Here is a 19,708-nt window from a genome sequence, read left to right on the forward strand (position 1 = left end):
GGGGTCATAAGCCTCGGGTCCTGGGATCAAGGTCACTGGGCTCCCTGCTCAGTGGGAAGTCTGCTTCTCTCTCTCCCTTTGCCTGCCACTCCCCCTGCTCGTGGTTTCTATCAAAACCTCTAGAACTGCTATGTGGCACCCGTAAGACTGGTCCTTAGGATGACTGACTGAGAAATGAATCCCCTCTCTCCATACAACACTCTGCTTAAGAGTTCAGCAAATAAATGACATTTTGATCAAGTCTATACTTTTGTCTGAAACTCCTTTTTCATAATTAACTGGGTTTATATTTTGACATTCTTTCTCATACATCTCATGGAAATAAATAAAAAGCCATGCTAAAAATAAAAAAAATAAAAATATCAACGTAGACAATCATCAAGAACTCTTAACTAGGGGCGCCTGGGTGACTCAGTGGGTCAGGCCTCTGCCTTCAGCTCAGGTCATGATCCCAGGGTCCTGGGATCAAGCCCTACATCTGGCTCTCTGCTCAGCGGGGAGCCTGCTTCCCTCTCCCTCTCTGTGCCTGCCTCTCTGCCTACTTGTGATCTCTGCCAAATAAATAAATAAAAATCTTTAAACAAAAAAAAAAAACCTCTTAACTAAGTAAGCAAGAAGGGGGAGTCCTTCTAAATATGCCACCTTGCCACCTATTAATAAGCTCATATTGCTTCCATCTTTAAAGAACAGAAGCCCCTCAGTGGGGAGCCTCCTTGTCCACCTCCCTCTGCCCCTCCCCCAACTTACGATCGCTCTCTTGCTCACTCTCTCTCAAATAAAATCTTGAAAAAACTATTTTAAAAAAGAGAAACAAATGAGGCTCTCCTCAAGCTTGCCTCATCCTCTTCCTATTCTTTCACAGACTAGCCTGTTGTTGTTTTTTAAGATTTTATTTATTTATTTGACAGACAGAGATCACAAGTAGGCAGAGAGAGATGGAGAAGCAGGTTCCCCGCTGAGCAGAGCCTGATGCAGACTCGATCCCAGGACCCTGGGATTACGAACCGAGCCAAAGGCAGAGGCCTTAACCCACTGAGCCACTCAGGCACCCTAGATTAGCCTGCTTTATCCTGCAAAAATTTAAAGATTTTATTTATTTGTCAGAGAGGGAGAGTGTGGGCACGCGTGCACGTGCGCGCGCACACACACACACACACACACACACACACAAAATCAGGGAGAGCAGGCGGCAGAGGGAGAAGCATACTCCCCACTGTGAAGGAGCCTGATGTAGGACTCATCCCAGGACCCTGGGATCATGACCTGAGCTGAAGGTAGACAGATAACCCAATTGAGTCAACCAGGCATCCCTAGCCTGCAAAAAACTTAAAAATTGCTTTTGCCTAGGGGTGTCTGGGTGGCTCAGTTGGTTGAGTGTCTGACTTCGGCTTGGGTCATGATCTTGGGGTCCTGGGATGAGTCCAACATCAGACTCTCTACTCAGCAAGGAGTCTGTTTCTCCCTCTATCCCTCCCCCTACTTGTATACTCTTTCTCTCTCTCAAATAAAGAAATAAAATCTTTAAAAAAAATAATAACTTTTGCCTATTCCAAAAAGAACATCAATGTGTTTGATTATAACCCATAACTTTTTAGTCCCTTTTTATGGTTTTAGCCTGAAATAAAATTATCACATTTGATCACCTGCAACATCCATTCTACAAGCTCCACGATATTCCATGGAACCTCACTGTTAAGAACCTACATACTAGATACTTATATTACTTCCAATTTTTCTGGTTATAAACAGCTTGAGGATAGACATTCTTAAACAAACATTATCTTCAAAGTTGCAATTTTACCCAGCATTTTCTCTGTACCATTTGACTACATTTTTTTTTTTTTAAAGATTTTATTTATTTGACAGACAGAAATCACAAGCAGGCAGAGAGAGAGAAGGGGAAGCAAGCTCCCTGCTAAGCAGAGAGCCGGGGGGCTCGATCCCAAGACCCTGGCATCATGACCTGAGCCGAAGGCAGAGGCGTTAACCCACTGAGCCACCCAGGTGGCCCCATTTGACTACATTTTTGCCATTAATGGATATTTTCTTCCTTTTATAAATGTTTTATTTATTCATTTGAGACAGAGTCAGTGAGTGAGCAGGAGGAGGAAGAGAGAGAGGGACAAGCACACTCCACACTAAGCATGATGCCCAACATAGGGCTGAATCCCATGATCCCGAGATCAGGACCTGGGCCGAAATCAAGTCAGATGCTCAACCCACTGAGCCACCCAGGCGCCCCAGTAATGGATATTTAATAGATGCAGTTGGCACAACTATGGGGAAGGTGCATTTAGATTTCCTTTCCTATATGTTATGCAAAATATATTCCTGATAACTGAATGATTTCAATATATTTTTTAAGTACTAGAAAAAAATGTAGGTATATATCTTAACTTTGGTTATAGAAATGGGCTTTCTAAGCATACTCCAAAGGTAGAATTCATAAAAGAAAAGATGGCTAGATTCAACTACATGAGATATAAACAGTTTTACATGTCAGGGAATACTAAAAGTAAAAGATGACAGAACACTACAAATATTTACAGCATATGGCAGAGAATTAGCCTTCTCAATATAAAGAATTCTAACAGGTGCGCCTGGGTGGCTCAGTGGGTTAAAGCCTCTGCCTTCAGCTCAGGTTATGATCTCAGGGTCCTGGAATCGAATCCTGCATCGGGTTCTCTGCTTAGCAGGGAGCCTGCTTCCCCCTCCCCTCTGCCTGTCTCTCTGCCTACTTGTGATATCTGTCTGTTAAATAAATAAATAAAATCTTAAAAAAAAAAATTCTTAGAAGACAATAAGAAAAAGTAAGAAACCTTTATAGACAAAGGTAAAGGTTAAAAATGGGCAGTTCACAAGAGGAAAGACAGTAGACCTTATTAGCAAAGGTAAAGCATTAAAATATCCATTGGGACACTTGGGTGGCTCAGTGGGTTGAGCATCTGACTTGATTTCAGGTCATGATCCCAGGGTCCTAGGATCGAGCCCCACATCAGGCTCTCTGCTCAGCAGGGAGCCTGCTTCTTCCTCTCTCTCTGCCTACTTGTGATCTCTGTCTGTGAAACAAATAAAATATTTTTTTAAAAATCCATTACTGGGGGCACCTAGATTGGTGTCAGCTGAGCGTCCAACTCTTGGCTAGGGCTCAAGTTATGATCTTCAGGTCCTGGAAAAAAGCCCCACATTGGGCTCTGCACTGGGCATGGAACCTGTCTGGGATTCTCTCTCTCTCTCTCTCCCCCTCTTTGCCCCTTCACCCACTAATACAGGCTCAGCGCTCTGGCTCCCAAAAAAAAAAAAAAAAAAAACCATTACTAAAAAAATTTATTACTATCTGCCTCACCCCATACGAACTGAAATGCTACCCTATTCTACACTACAGACTTACTTGACAGGTTCTAAAGTAAGCACATAAAGTAAAAATCCAGTATGGTCAAAAATTTTAGATTGGAAAAATCTCCTTAACCATTTATAGCATGGTATGATATTCACATGATGAGAAATACACAGGAGTCAAGACTGATTAAGAAAGAAGATTTGGGGGCGCCTGGGTGGCTCAGTGGTTTGAGCAGCTCACTGCCTTCGGCTCAGGTCATGATCTCAGGGTCCTGGGAGGAGTCCCGCATCGGGCTCTCTGCTCAGCGGGGAGCCTGCTTCCTCCTCTCTCTCTCTCTCTGCCTGCCTCTCTGCCTACATGTAATCTCTCTCTGTCAAATAAATAAATAAAATCTTTAAAAAAAAAAAAAGAAGAAGAAGAAGATTTGAGGCACCTGGGTGGCTCAGTGGGTTAAAGCCTCTGCCTTTAGCTTGGGTCATGATCTCAGGGTCCTGGGATTGAGCCCCGCATCCGGCTCTCTGCTCAGCGGGGATCCTGCTTCCTCCTCTCTCTCTGCCTGCCTCTGACTACTTGTGATCTCTGTTTGTCAAATAAATAAATAAAATCTTTAAAAGTAAAAGAAGATTCACCCTGTTCACTTTGCACTCCCTCTGGGAGGTACACTATTCAGTCAAATGGTAGGAATCATCCCACCACTTAACATGCACATGCAGTTGTTCTGCTATTTGGACTTAGGTGTGTTCTGGAATGCCACACTGTTGTTTCGAATGCCCATTCTTGCTCCAATACTGTACTAATATATATATATTTTTAAAGATTTTATTTATTTATTTGACAGGCAGAGATTACAAGTAGGCTGAGAGGCAGGCAGAGAGAGAGAAGGAGGAAGCAGGCTCCCTGCTGAGCAGAGAGCCCCATGCGGGGCTCGATCCCAGGACTCTGGGATCATGACCTGAGCTGAAGGCAGAGGCTTTAACCCACTGAGCCACCCAGGCGCCCCCAATACTGTACTAATATTTTAATTGCTCGAACTTAAAGATCTAGATGTTAAATATCTTAAATATCCAGACAGATATTAAAATATATTGTGAAGTTAAAAGTTCACACACACCTTGCTACCACCCATTACTCTTTTATTGCTTTGAGCATCTTTTCTTTGAATATTGGACACATACCAATCTTTCTCCCCAAAACAGCGATTTTGACTGGGGGAAACAGCAACATTTTAACTATATACATATGTAGTTACATATAACTATATATGTATATATACATGTACATATATGTACATATATACATGTATGTGCATATACATATATGTGTGTATACACACACAAATTTTTTAAGAGTTTATTTATTTATTTATTGGAGAGAGAGAGAGAGAGAGCACACAAGCAGGGACAGGGGCAGCAGGCAGAGGGAGAAGCACACTCTCCTGCTGAGCAGGGAACCCAACTCGGGAGTTGATCCCAGAACTATGGGATCATGACCTGAGCCAAAGCCAGACACCTATCCAACTGAGCTACCCAGGCACCCCCAGCTCAGTCATTTCTTACTGTTATAAACCTGGGCAAATGATTTTAAAAGAATGTGCATTCATGGGGTGCCGGGCTGGCTCAGTCGGTAGAGCATGCAACTCTTCATCTTAGGGTCATGAATTTGAGCCCCAGATGGGGTGATTACTTAAATAAATCAAACTTTCTTAAAAAGTGGGGCACCTGGGTAGCTCAGTCAGTTAAGTGTTGAACTCCTGATTTCAGCTGAGGTCATGATCTCAGGATCCTGAGATCAAGCCCCACACCCGGCTGCACACTTAGAAGGGAGTCTGCTTGAGATTCTGTACTTTACCCTCTCCCTCCGTTCTCGAGCTGTCTTTAAAATTAATAAATCTTAGGGGCGCCTGGGTGGCTCAGTGGGTTAAGCCTCTGCCTTCGGCTCAGGTCATGGTCTCAGGGTCCTGGGATAGAGTCCCGCATCTGGCTCTCTGCTCGGCAGGGAGCCGGCTTCCTCTTCTCTCTCTCTCTGCCTGCCTCTCTACCTGCTTGGTCTCTCTAGGTCAAATAAATAAATAAAATCTTTAAAAAATAGTAATAATAATAATAAAATTAATAAATCTTAAAAAAATAGAGGAATAAAAAGAGAATGTGCATTCATGTTTATAAGTTAAATGTTCAAAACATATCACTGAATCAAATTTACTGATTATATTATTTAGATCCCTATCAGCAGTACTTAATGTTTTTTGGGTCAATGACCCTTTTGAAAAGTGAAGTTCTAAATTATAGGTTAGAGCTCTGAACACTATCTCCTCAAGAAAAAAAAATACACAAATTTTTTTTTTAAGATTTTATTTATTTATTTGACAGAGAGAAATCACAAGTAGATGGAGAGGCAGGCAGAGAGAGAGAGAGGGAAGCAGGCTCCCCCCACCAAGCAGAGCCCGACGCGGGACTCGATCCCAGGACCCTGAGATCATGACCCGAGCTGAAGGCAGCAGCTTAACCCACTGAGCCACCCAGGCGCCCCCATACACAAATTTTTTTTGTAGGTAAGCTCTACACTCAACATGGGGCGTCATCTCATGACCCTGAGATCAAGAGTCTAGAACTGAGAGCGCCTGGGTGGCTCAGTGGGTTGGGCCGCTGCCTTCGGCTCAGGTCATGATCTCAGGGTCCTGGGATCAAGTCCCGCATCGGGCTCTCTGCTCAGCAGGGAGCCTGCTTCCTCCTCTCTCTCTGCCTGCCTCTCTGCCTACTTGTGATCTCTCTCTGTCAAATAAATAAATAAAAAATCTTAAAAAAAAAGAAAAAAGAGTCTAGAACTGAGCCAGTCAGACATGGCCCCAACACAAGTATCTTTATCTAATTGTTTTTAAGCATTCCTGAATCCTTTCAAAGTCCCTAAGGCCATTGCTCTATTTAGGTCTACTTGGTTAGAAATAAAAGGAAAAACGTCTCCAAGTTATATTAAACACTTACTTAAAAATATTTCTTATATTTTCTAAAATGCTAAAATCATTTTTTTAAACTTTCAATGAAAATTGTTTTAAAAAGATTTTATTTCTTTATTTGACAGAGAGAGCACAAACAGGTGGAGTGGCAGGCAGAGAAGCAGGCTCCCCACTGAGCAGGGAGCCCCATGCAAGGCTCAATCCCAGGACCCCATGGTCATGACCTGAGCTGAAGGCAGCTGCTTAACCCACTGAGCCACCCAGGTACCCTAAAATTATTGCTTTTATTAATGTAAACTAGTTCTCTTTTTCTAATCTCATGATTTTTTTGCCTTCTATTTTACTTTTTCTAATTTGGGGGAACTCTCATTTGCCCAGTATATTTTTGCCCATCCCTTTATTTTTCATTTATCTGTAATTAAGTAAACCATTTGTGAGGTGGGTGGGATGGGGTGGATTAAACAAGTGATGGACACTTGTGATAAGCAGCAGGCATCTGTAAGTGATGAATCACTAAATTCTACACTAATACTGTATGTTAATTAGACATAATTTAAATAAAAACTTGGAGAAAAAAATAAGTATGCCACTGGTAAATGGCACAGAAGTTAGGATTCTACAGAATTTTTTTTTTAGGGTAAATGTCCCAGATTATAATTGCTGGGTCATGTGGTAGATGCAGGGCTGTTTATTTGTTTTTGGTTTTTTTAGATTTTATTTATTTATTTGCCAGAGAGAGAAAGACTGCGCACAAGCTGGGGGAGCAGCAGGCAGAGGGAGCAACAGGCTCCCTGCTGAGCAAGGAGTCAGATGCAAAACTCAATCCCAGGACCCTGAGATCATCACCAGGGACCAAGGCAGACGCGCAACCAACTGAGCCACCCGGGAATCCCTATTCTCAAGAGTTTAACAAATTTACTGAATGTCTATTACTTGCCAGATACCCTTAATCCATTTGGTATACACTATAATAACAGATCTCTTTGGTTTTCTCTGCGCCATATTTTAAAAAATGTTAATCTTAAACCATCTTAAAAACCCTCTGATTGGGGCACCTGGGTGGCTCAGTGGGTTGGGCCTCTGCCTTCGGCTCAGGTCATGATCCCAGGGTGCTGGGATCGAGCCCCGCATGGGGCTCTCTGCTCAGCGGGGAGCCTGCTTCCTCCTCTCTCTCTGCCTGCCTCTCTGTCTACTTGTGATCTCTCTCTCTGTCTAATAAATAAATAAAATCTTTAAAAAAAAAAAAAAAAAAAAAAAAAAAAAAAAAAAAAAAAAAAACCCTCTGATTCCTCCAGTGTCTGAGCAATCAAGTGAACTTGCATGCTATGAGAGGCTCTTTGTGACCTATTCTTTTCCCTTCAGTCTCATCTTGTTATTTTGAGCCCACTATCCTATATTCAGTTCAGCTCCATCTAGACACAGCTCTCCAAACTTAAACACACCTTACCCAAAAATCTGTTCTCTATACCTGAATTCTTTCCCCCTTCTATTCATTCTTCAGGATTCAGCTCAAAGACCTTCACTAACACCATCTCCACATCACTGCTTTGTCCCGCTCTCCCAAACTTCATTTTTGATTGCCAACAAAATAACCCTACTTGAATATCCCACAGCCTTCTCAGGTACTATATGCCCCAAACTTAAAATCTCATCTCCCCACAAATGAGCTCATTCTTCCTTATTCCCTAACTCAATAAACTAGGCATTACTACCCATCCTCTCGCTAAATTAAAATTGCAAGCACCATATCTGGCTCAGATTCCTTAATTTCCACTATGTCCTGCTAATTCTATTCATGAATTTCACTCAAATTCATCAGTGATTTCTTATCCCTCTTCCCTCTATCTAGTTAGGCCACCAGTGTTTAATCTGGATAACTGAAACCATTTCCTACTCACTTCCCTATACCTCCAATCTTAATTTCCTCTGCAACCCATCTTCGTCCATGCTCCAAAAATATTTCTCTTTAAAACACAACTCTGAACATGTTATTCCCTGCCTTTAAACTTTAGTGGATTAGGACAGGGATGGGTAACTCTGAAGACACAAGAAGCCTTTATACCATATCCTTAAAATTAAATTCCAAACTCCTAGGGCACCTGGGTGGCTCAGTTGGTTAAGCGTCCAACTCTTTCTTGATTTCAGCTCACGTCATGAGATTGAGCTCTGCTCAGTGCTAGGTATGGAGCCTGCTTAAGTCTCCCTCTCCCTCTGCCCTGTGCCCCCATGTGGGAGCAAGCTCTCGCTCTCAAAAAGAATAAACTCGGGCACCTGGGTGGCTCGGTTGGTTAAGCGTCTGCCTTTGGCTCAGGTCATGATCCCACAGTCCCAGGATCGAGCCCCACATAGCAGAGTCTGCTTCTCCCTCTCTCTCTGCTCTTCCCCCAACTCATCTCTCTTTCTCACTTACTCTCTCTCAAATAAACAAAATCTTAAAAAAAAAAAAAAAAAAAGAATAAAAATAAAAAATTCCAAATTCTACAAGCATAATCCTCCCCAACCTCATCTCCTGTCGTTCGTCCACAACATCTTAGACATACTGAGCTTTTCCAGTTCCTCTACTACTCAGTGCTCTACACATACTTCCCCCTCTGCCTGTAGCATTCTATCTGGCTAACTCCTATTCAATTCTTCAGCCACTTCTGCTTCAAATCTTTCTCTACATTACAAAGTCACAGTGAGGTCTCCCTTCTGTGTGACTCCCAGATTCTGCCACACCAAAAGCTTGCCTGCTTATTTATGTGTCCACTTCCCCCACTAATGTGTGAACTCCAAATGCAGCAGTCACTGTGTTTCTTGTTTATTATGGCTTTTCTAAAACTTTGCACAGAATGGTTAATCAATAGGAATTTGTTAAGTAATTAAGTACAATGATAGGTATACAGAGGAAACAAAGAATAACAAAACTGTAGCTGTCCTAACACTACATGGACTAAATAAAACATTCACATATATAATTATGGAACAAAGATTTAAGAACAATGGTAGGGGGGCACCTGGGTGGCTCAGTGGGTTAAGCCTCTGCCTTTGGCTCGGGTCATGATCTCAGGGTCCTGGGATGGAGCCCCTTGTGGGGCTCTTTGCTCAGCAGGGAGCCTGCTTCCCCCCACCCTTGCCTTGCTGCCTACTTGTGATCTCTGTCTAATAAATTAAAAAAAAAAGAACAATGGTAGGGATTTAAACAAAGAGAAATACCAACTCAATCTAAGGTTTTCAACAAAGTGAGGGGCTGAAAACAATTCTTAAGAGTATGCAAAGAAAATACTATAACTTATTTAAAAACGTTTAATTTTTAGTTTGAACTATTTTCTAATGTGCTTAATATAGGAATATGGTCAGCTGTACAAACATTGATATGGAACTATTCTCAACTTTTAACTGAGTAGACAAAAAACTTTGAAACCGTAGTCCTAGGGCATTTGATCTAACCTTTTGTACTAGGGGAAAAAAGGGGCCCAAATCGCTTTCAGAATCTGATGAAAACTAAGGATTATTTCCCAGAAATATGAGCATAAATATACATATTTTTTTAAAGATTTTATTTATTTGACGAAGAGAGAGAGCGCACGTGTGCACAAACAGAGGGAGTAGAAGAGGGAGAAGCAGGCTCCCCACTGAGCAGGGAGCCCAATGCGGGACTTGATCCCAGGACCCCAGGATCATGACCTGAGCAGAAGGCAGACACTTAACCAACCGAGCTATCCAGGTACCCTAAATATACATTTTTAAACTTTTATAATATTTCTAGGCTATCTTGCTCCTCAGGTTAAATCCTGCCCTAGGACCTCCATTTCTAAAATCATAAGGAGACTGCTAGTAGGAAGAGGTCATCAAAATGCCTCAAGTCCTGTGATACTATTATTCCTTACCTTCCCTTTTCTCCACAATCCTGCTCCTCCTGCCCCTCATACTTAAATCACAACTTTCACCAGGAAGGCTTGGAATGTCCAGCCTCTAACTCCCAGAGTTTAGAAATGCAGTTAAAGATTTCCTTCTCAACAGTATAACACACGTATCAGTTATTCCCACACCATTATCATGTTTGCCATTTCCCACAGCACACAATATTTTCTTAATTTTTAAAAATCAACTTTTTAACTAAATTTAACTTAAAAAAAAAAAAGATTTTACTTAATTATTTATTTGAAAGAGAGAGAGACAGAAAGTGTGTGTGAGCACGGGAGGAGCAGAGGGAGAAAGACAAGCTGACTCCACACTGAGGACAGAGCCTGATGTGGGGCTTGATTTTAAAACACTAAGATCGTAACTTGAGAGAAAATCAAGAGTCGGACACTTAACCAGCTGCCTTCGGCTCAGGTCAAGATCCCAGAGTTCTGGGATGGAAGGAACCCACACTGGACTCCTTGCTCAGCGGGGGGAGTTTGCTTTTCCCTCTGCCTCTGCTCCTCCCCACATGCCCCCTCCACCCCAGCTTGTGCTCTCATTCTCTCTCCAATTAAAACAAAAAATTTTTTTAAATAAATTTATCAACATCGAAGTAACAGTATCCATGAAATCAGTTTTGATGTCTGGTTATTATTTTCTTACCTACATTAAAGTAAAAACACTTAAAATAAGGACTAAATACTTTAAATAAAAAATAAATAAAAATTAAAAATAAGGGGCGCTTGGGTGGCTCAGTGGGTTAAAGCCTCTGCCTTCGGCTTGGGTCATGATCCCAGGGTCCTGGGATCGAGCCCCACATCGGGCTCTTTGCTCAGCAGGGAGCCTGCATCCCCCCCCCCCCTGCCTCTCTGCCTACTTGTGATCGCTGTCTGTCAAATAAATAAAGTCTTTTTAAAAAAATTAAAAATAAAGAATCCTCACTAAAAAATAAGTAAATAAAATAAGAACTCTAGGCCCACATCAGCATCATGGTTTTTTCGGTTTTTTTTTTTTTTTTTTAGATTTTTTTAGATTTATTTATTTAACAGAGAGAGAGAGAGCAAGGCAGGGAACACAAGCAGGAGGCATGGGAGAGGGAGAAGCAGGCTTCCTACTGAGCAGGGAGCCCAACATGGGGCTCAATCCCCAGACCCTACGATCATGACCTATGACAAAGGCAGATACTTAACCAACTGAGCCACCCAAGCACCCCAGCACCATGTTTTAGAGCACAATCCCAAGGTTTCTGCACTTAACTCTGGGATCCCTACTGGGTAAGCAATAATTTGGACATCAAAGTTTCATAAAGTCAGAAAGAAACTGAAAAGTATTTGGTCAAATCTTCTCGTTTTATAATTTAAAAAGATGAAACCCAGGAGTGCTTGGGTGGCTCACTCAGTCAATTATCCAACTCTTTAATTTCAGCTCAGGCCACAATCTGAGAGTTGTGAGATCAAGCCCCAAGTAGGGCTCCTGGCAGAGCAATGGAGACTGCTTAAGATTCTTTCTCTCCCTCTCCTTCCCACTCCTCACAACCCCCCCCAAAACAAACAAAAAGGAAACCCAGACAGGTTAAGTGATTTGTCCAAAATCAGATGTATTATCAGTCCAGTATGCTTTCCACTACCCTGTGTCCACTCAGATTATACTAGAATACAGTATTAAGAATTCTTCATTTTGGAGTGCCTGGATGGCTTAGTAGGTTAAGCCTCTGCCTTCAGTTCAGGTCACGACCTCAGGGTCCTGGGATCAAGCCTTGCATCAGGCTCCCTGCTGAGCAGACCTGTGATCTCTGTCTGTCAAATAAATAAATACAGTCTTTTTAAAAAAAAGAATTTTTCATGTTACCTACCTTACTCTTCCGTTCAGATTTATCTGAACATGCTGCTTAAAATCTGGGTATTTGGTTGCCAGATATGCAAAGTCAGGAGGTTTGTCCTTGTATCTATTTCTTGCATGCATTGATTTACTCAGAGCCATCTTTAAAAAGAAAAAAAAGGAAAAAAGTCAGCATATTTAGTCAAAAAAATACATTAATGGGGAAAAGTGGTGGTTGCCAAGTCAACAGTTACAGCCAACGTATTTTTGCCAATCAACTGAGAAAGTAGAAGTTATATTTTTTAAATGTACACAACAAATAAGCTAAAGAAAATATGCTTAACATCACCATGAGTCATTAGGGAAATGCAAATCAAAACCACAGTATCATTTCATACCCAGCAGGATGGTTATTATTAAAAGAGAAAAAAAAAGTTAAGAAGTGCTGGTGAGGATGTTAGGAAATCGGAGCATTGCATGGGGGAAAATATACAATGGCTGTGGAAAACAGTTCAGCAGTTCTTAAAAAAGTTAAACAAAGAATTACCATCATATGATCCAGCGATTCTACTCCTAGGTATATGCCCAAGAGAACAGAAAGCAGGGATTCAAACAGATATTTGCACATCAATGTTCACAGCAGGATTATTCACAACAGCCAAAAGGTAGAAACAACCCCAAGTGTCCATAAATGGATAAAGAAAATGTAGTACATACACACATACAATCCAATGTCCTTTAGGCATAAAAAGGATTAAAATTCTGATACACCCTACAACATGAATAAATCTTAAAAATACTATGCTAAGAAAGATAAGCTATGTATTATCTCTCTCATGATGAGATACCAAGAATAGGCAAATTCATAGACAGTAGAATAGAGGTTAACAGGGTTTGAGGAAGAGGTAGGAATGTTGAGTTATTATTTAATGGGATTCTGCTTAGGATGATGAAAAACTTCTAGAAATGGAGAGTGGTGATGGTTATATAACCGTGTGAATGTACATAATGCCAGCAAACAGTACTTAAAAAATGCTTAAAATGGGGTGCCTGGGTGGCTCAGTGGGTTAAGCCTCTGCCTTCGGCTCAGGTCATGATCCCAGGGGCCTGGGATAGAGCCCTGGGTCAGGCTCACTAATGGGGCTCTCTGCTCAGCAGGGAGCCTGCTTCTCCTCATCTCTCTCTCTGTCTGTCTCTCTGCCTATTTGTGATCTCTCTCTCTGTCAAATAAATAAAGAAAATCTTAAAAAAAAAAATGCTTAAAATGGAGGCACTTGGGTGGCTCAGTGGGTTAAAGCCTCTGCCTTCGGTTCAGGTAATGATCTCAGGGTCTGGGATAGAGCCCCACATGGGGTTCCTTGCTTCCCCCCCTTCCCTGCCTGCCTCTCTGCCTACTTGTGATCTCTGCCTGTCAAATAAATAAAATCTTAAAAAAAAAAAAAAATTTTTTTTAATGCTTAAAATGGTAAATTTTATGTTCTGTATATTTTATCACAGTTTCAAAAGTATATACACCATTTTTTTTTAAACCATGGAAAGTGCAAACCTTTCTTTAGAAAGTACCAAAGGGCAGAAGGCAGTATAATTTATAGCCAAGAACTACCAATCAGAGGTTAGTTTTTTCTTTTTCTAAGATTTTATTTATTTATCAGAGAGAGAGGGCGAGAGAGCAAGCACAGACAGACAGAATGGCAGACAGAGGCAGAGGGAGAAGCAGGTTCCCCGCGAGCAAGGAGCCCAATGTGGGACTGATCCCAGCGCGAAGGCAGCTGCCCAACCAACTGAGCCACCCAGGCGTCCCCAGAGGTTAGTTTCTACAAGGATCTCATATGGACTGATTATTTGGTAGCACATCATTAAATCACTAATGTTTCAAAATATATCTCCTATTTTAGGGACGCCTGGGTGGCTCAGTTGATTAAGCAACTGCCTTTGGCTCAGGTCATGATCCTGGAGTCCCAGGATCAAGTCCCATATCCAGCTCCCTGCTTGGCAGTGAGTCTGCTCTCCCTCTGAACTCTCCACTTTCACATTCTGTCTCTCAAATAAATAAATAAATAAACTTAAAATATATATATATATACATACACATATATCTATTTTATAAATTTCAGTCTTTCATTCTGAGGTAGTTAAAACCAAATGAAAACAATTTTGTCTTTTTCCAGATTAAAAAAGAAAAAAATTAACATATTTATAGCAAGATACGAAACTGAAGAAAAACCATCGATTGTAGTGTTTTAAGATTTATCCACTTGCGACAGAAAGAGCGAGAGCATGAGAGAAAGCACAAGCTGGGTGAAGGGCAGAGAGGCAGAGAGAGAAGCAGGCTCTCCGCTGAGCAGTGTGCCTGGTTCCATCCAGGGACTCCCAAGATCACCACCCAAGCCGAAGGTAGACACCCAACCAACAGAGCCACCCAGGTGTCCTGATCGTCATGGCTTAGTAAATTATGCAGTTGGTAATCTTAAAAATTATTTTAGTGCATATCTATGGGTAGTAAGTGATTTGTATTTTCTTTGTTATATCATTCTGTATTTCCCACTGTTTTTCACGAGGTGCATTCATCTAAACAGTATTATGTAAACCAGACTCCTAGGTATCACCTGATAGTTGTATACCCCTCTCATAGCCCAAGAAATCAACAGTCATGTAAAATTTACCTGCTAAATACCTCTCAAATCCACGTATTTTTCCCTATCTCCACCAATATCAGCCCAGTGAAAGTCACCTAGATTTAGAACAGTCTCCTGCTTGGTCGCCCTGAATCCACTCTTCTCTCTTAGATTTCCTTTTTCCACCTTGCAGAGATCATCTCCTAAACACAAATCTCACTATGTCTTCCTTCTCCTGTGCCCACTTGCTCAAAACTTTATTTAGGATTAAAAACAAAAACCATGGAAAACAAAAAACAACAAAAAAAACCATGGGGCAGCGGGGTGGCTGAGTGGGTTAAGCCTCTGCCTTCGGCTCAGGTCATGACCCCGGGGTCCTGGGATCCAGCTTCGCATCGGGCTCTGTGCTCAGGGCAGGGAGCCTGCTTCCCCCTCTCTCTCTCTGCCTGCCTTGCTGCCTACTTGTGATCCCTGCCTGTCAAATAAACAAATAAAAAAAAAAGTCATTACTTCAGCATACATATAAAGCCCAGCATGATGTGGCCTTACCTATTTTTCAGCATCAGGTTAAGTCACACCTCATGTTGTTCTTTCTGTCCCTCCACTCTGGCAAGCAGGTCTTTCCAGTTTATTTCCTTTGTCTCTAATGTTCTTTCCTCCTCCTCTTCCTTCACCTGATGAATTCCTATTCATCCTTACTCAGTTCAAGTGTCTCTTCTTCAGGAAAGTTTTCCTTCCCTAATTCCCGATTCACCTGCCTAACATCCTTTCTCCTTGTGAAGGAGCACTAGTCCTTCAAATCATACTCTAAGCATCATTTTCTCAGGTAGGCTTTCTATGACACCGCATATCCAATCAGGCGCCCACTCTATATACTTTCAAAGCATTCTATGCTTTCCCTCAAAGCTCTTTACATTTGTCTGTTCCGACCTCCACCCCACCACCCAAGCTGCAATCCCATCCATCTTATTCTTCACTGTATTCCTCCAGCAACTGACAAACAATAAATACTTGTTGAGTGAATAATTCAGAATTTAGGGGAATTAATAGTCACCTGGAAGTTTTTTAGCATACTAAACTACCACCGTTTGCTTTAACGTTATCACAGAAACTCACTATGTACAAGTTGCAATTTCCCAACATATCCTTTACAGACTCAAAAAAGAGGGGAGCATAAAATTAGGACAAGAATCAGTCCCCATTAAAAAGATGAAAAAAGTGTGCCTGGCTGGCTCAGTCAATGGAGCAGGCAACTCTTGATTTCAGGATTTTAAATTTAAGCCCCACGCTGGGGCTTAGAGATTAAAGAATCTTAAAAAGAGAGAGAGAGAGAGAAGAAAAGAAAAAAAGTTTTAAAGAAAAATGTTTTCCCAAAAAAAAAAAAAAAAAAGTTTTCCTTTCTTGTGATTCTGGCTAGCAACGGAAAAAAAAAAGTATTCCAACAGTAATTTCAAAAGACACTGGTATGTTACGGCTCTGCAACACATTAAGATTCTGAAGACTGGGGGCGCCTGGGTGGCTCAGTGGGTTAAGTGGACTGGCTAAGTGGGCTGGTTAAGTGGGTTAAGTGGGTGGCTCAGTGGACCATGCCTTCGGCTCAGGTCATGATCCCAGGGTCCTGGGATTGAGCCCCACATCTGGCTCTCTGCTCAGTGGGGAGCCTGCTTCCTCCTCTCTCTGCCTGCTTGAGATCTCTTTCTGTCAAACACATAAATAAAATCTTAAAAAAAAAAAAAAGATTCTGAAGACTGCATAGTTAACATCAGTGTACATACATAACACTTTGAACATATGTGGAACAAATTAAATTACAGATATGGCAGATTTAATTTATATCTTACATTAATCAACCTTTCTGATAAAGATAGAGTCAATAAAGCCATTTTTTTGCTAACCTCCTAATGAAGGCAATGGAACGGTAGCCAAATCTATCCTATTTCTCAAAATTTAATCGAGTGTCAAACTCTTACCTGGCATTAACCCTGTCACTCCCCCTTCGCTCTAGCCTAATCTACTTTTCTCTTCCTGGCTCATTCTTATGTAGCCACATTAGTCTCCTTAGATTTTTGGGTTGGTCTGAATGGACTGCTCTTCCCCCAGAAATACATATATACTAGGTATCCTTGCCTTGTTCAGGCCTTTGATAAAACCTCACCTTCTCACTGTCTTTCCCTTCTCTTTCTTTTTTTTTTTTAAGTGGGCTCCACATCTAAGGTGGGGTTTGAACTCTCCACCCCGAGATCAAGAATAGCATGCTGTAAGGACCAAGCCAGTCAGGTGACCCTGATACCTTTTCTTAGTGTAGAGTGAACACTTAAATGTGCAGTGAGTGAGTGAACACACTCCTCTCCCCTTAATACTTTCAGTCTTCAACGCGGAACTTACGCATCTGACATTTCACATACAGTATTTACTTATTCTTTAAAATCTGCCCTGCCAATAAGCTTCATAAGGGAAAATATTTGTCCATCTTGTTCACTGCGATATCCCAGTGCCTAAATCAGGGCCTGGGAGAGTAAGCACTCATAAGTTATTTGTTGACTGAAAACATGATGGAACTCTTTTCACTGTCCGAAGCCACTAAAACACAGCACTCTCATTTTTTGTAAACAGTCATCTTGGCACTCGAAAAGGCAGCCCTATTCAGAGCTGGACCTTTTTCTTCTGGGTTACCCGAGTCGATTCGGAAAGCCAAAGCAGTACACCCTTGAAGCTGACGCCTCGGCATTCTTTGATCTTTGCCATCTCCATGCTACTCTTTCCTTGGTCTCTCCCACTCTTCAACTACCATTTACCTGAACACTCAAAAGAATCTAAATTCCTCTTCGAATTCTAATTTCCGATTCTAACTTCGATTTTCTTCTGTATCGATCTCTCTCAGTTCAACTCCAGTCTGTTTTTTCTCGTCGCCTTCCTTCATAAATTCTACTTTTTCCTCTAGTTCAGCCACAGGCATTTCCCCATCTCCTCCACTCATCCCATACGCTCATTTTATCGACTCAGTCTTCCTGCCTCAGTTTCACATCTCTCTAAACCTCCTCAGCCTCTAGGGTCTTTTGTACTTCAATCCTAGTCTCCATTCTAGGCGCCAACTCCTCCCATCCATCCCACCATTAACCTCCTCCACGTGCTCAAACGCGCACACACACCCATCCATCCCAACTTATTCACTCATTCATGTGGTCTCTCTCCCTAGACCCCAAGTTGGCACCTCACCGGTCCAGAACACGCGCGCGCAACATGCACGCACATACACAGAAACAAAACCACCCACCCATCAGGTATGTCTCCCTAGGCCCCAAATCAGACACTCACCAGCCCCGAACCCAAGAATAAGGAACTTGGGCCATATATGTTAAATGACCTCTCAACCCGCCCGAGAGATACAGAATGACTCACATCTGAACTCAAAAGTTTCTTCCAAATGACCGATCTGGAGTAGGCCTCTACAACTTCAGAGTCTTAAACCACCCGCAGAGCGAAGCACCTAGAAACGCAGATGTTACGCTCCTAGCGCGCCGCCATGTTGGGCAAGCATCCAGCCTCGTGATTGGACGAACCACTCTCGCGCGACCTGTAGCAGAACCTTAAGAAAGAAAAACCATCGCGAGACCTGGAATTCTCAGCTCCCGACACAAGGAAGGGGCGTGGTAGCAAGTGGAGTCTTTTGCGTGAGGGCTACCTGCATTAGAATCTGTTTGGGAATTTGTTTTGTAATGTAGATTTTTTTTAATGACAATGTAGCTTTCTGGGTCCCACTTCAGACTTACTAAATCCCACTGCGGTTAGGCGGGACTATGAGGAGGGCGGAAGGAGGGGGCGGGGAGCTTTAGGATTTGCTGGCCCGCGGCAGTTAGCATTTATTCTGCAACAGGTCTCTTGCTTCATGTATTGTCTCATTTAATCATTACAGATATGAGAAGGAATGATCTCATTTACTGTGCGAAAAACTGGGGATCAGAAATATTAAGTCATTTGTTCAAGATCTTATACCCAGATGACATCAAATCCATGTTCTTTGTGTTTCCTCGCCTGCCTCTTGAGCTGGAATCTCTATCAAATGCTTTGCGTTTTTCTTTTCAACTCCGGTTATACTAATTTTTACTCTCTAGTAAGTAGAGTAAGCATTAGTCTCATTTCACGATTGAGACAAAAAGGGAAGTCACTTTCAAAAGGCATACAGCTAAGGCTGGAGCTAAAGGCAGCCTCTGGACACCCACCTAGTAACTCCGTCAAAGCTTGCCTGTGTGCTAGTAATTAATGCGAAAGCTTCTGGCAAAGCATAGCCATAAACTTGAGAGATAAAGTGTAAGAAATGAAGATTTAAGTTTTATGTACAACAAAGTGTACCAAGTAAAAGCAAGGAGGTGTTCTCATTATCTATTGTGTAACAAACCACTCTAAAATGAATAGTTTTAAGACAACAGCTGTTTTATTTGCTCACTGTTCTGTAGTCTGGGTTGGAATTAGCCCAACTGATGAAGTTCTAGAACCTAGGTGAGGTATGGTGGCCTGAGGTCCGGAGCCGATGACCAAGAAAGAATTCTTGAGACATCTTTGGTGCAAGATGGTGATTTATTAAAGCACGGGGATAGGACCCGTGGGCAGGAAGAGCTGTTGCCCCAGATTGTGAGGGATGGCAGGTTATATACCTTGCCATTGGGGGGGTGTGAAGGGAAGGGAGATTCTTGGGGGGGGGGGTTATGATCCTGCTATCATTTACATTCCCTTCTACCTCAGCCTCCTCCAGTTTATATGGGGAGGGAGACATTAGGGCTTCAGGAACTGAAGAGTTATTTGCCTCTGGAAATTTGTGCTATTGATAAGGTAACCTCCCTGTTTAGATCTCTAGGACATCTGTAGAGCAAGGGAGATTCCTGTTCTGCAGGATTGTGATCTCTGCAAGTTAACTATTTTATCGTTTTATGGCAGTCAGGGGTGCCTGAGGAATGCTACACATATTACGGAGGGGAGCAGGTGGAGAGGGGTGTGCAAGGTGCCAGCTTTTGCCCTGTCCTCAGCCAGCCTCCTGCTCCCTCATCACAACCATTCTTGTTCCATACTTGCTGCTGATGGTAGCATCAGGGAGTGGCTGGTTCA

At 42.1% G+C, this 19,708-nt stretch overlaps 1 protein-coding gene across 1 annotated transcript in view; it reads right to left on the reverse strand.

The window, feature by feature from the left end:
* METTL16 (methyltransferase 16, N6-methyladenosine) overlaps positions 1 to 18,151 on the reverse strand; it is a 77,718-nt gene extending 59,567 nt beyond the window's left edge. The window contains exons 1-2 of the mRNA XM_004746832.3: positions 18,008 to 18,151; positions 12,028 to 12,155 (exon numbers count right to left, since the gene is read on the reverse strand). Coding sequence (XP_004746889.1) covers positions 12,028 to 12,155 — 128 coding nt within the window. The 5' untranslated portion in view covers positions 18,008 to 18,151. The remainder of the gene's footprint in view (positions 1 to 12,027; positions 12,156 to 18,007) is intronic.
* Between the last annotated feature and the right edge of the window lie 1,557 nt (positions 18,152 to 19,708).

This window comes from Mustela putorius, unplaced genomic scaffold (assembly GCF_011764305.1).
Source record: "Mustela putorius furo isolate JIRA1106 unplaced genomic scaffold, ASM1176430v1.1 tig00003962_pilon_pilon_pilon, whole genome shotgun sequence".
Lineage (NCBI taxonomy): Eukaryota > Metazoa > Chordata > Mammalia > Carnivora > Mustelidae > Mustela > Mustela putorius.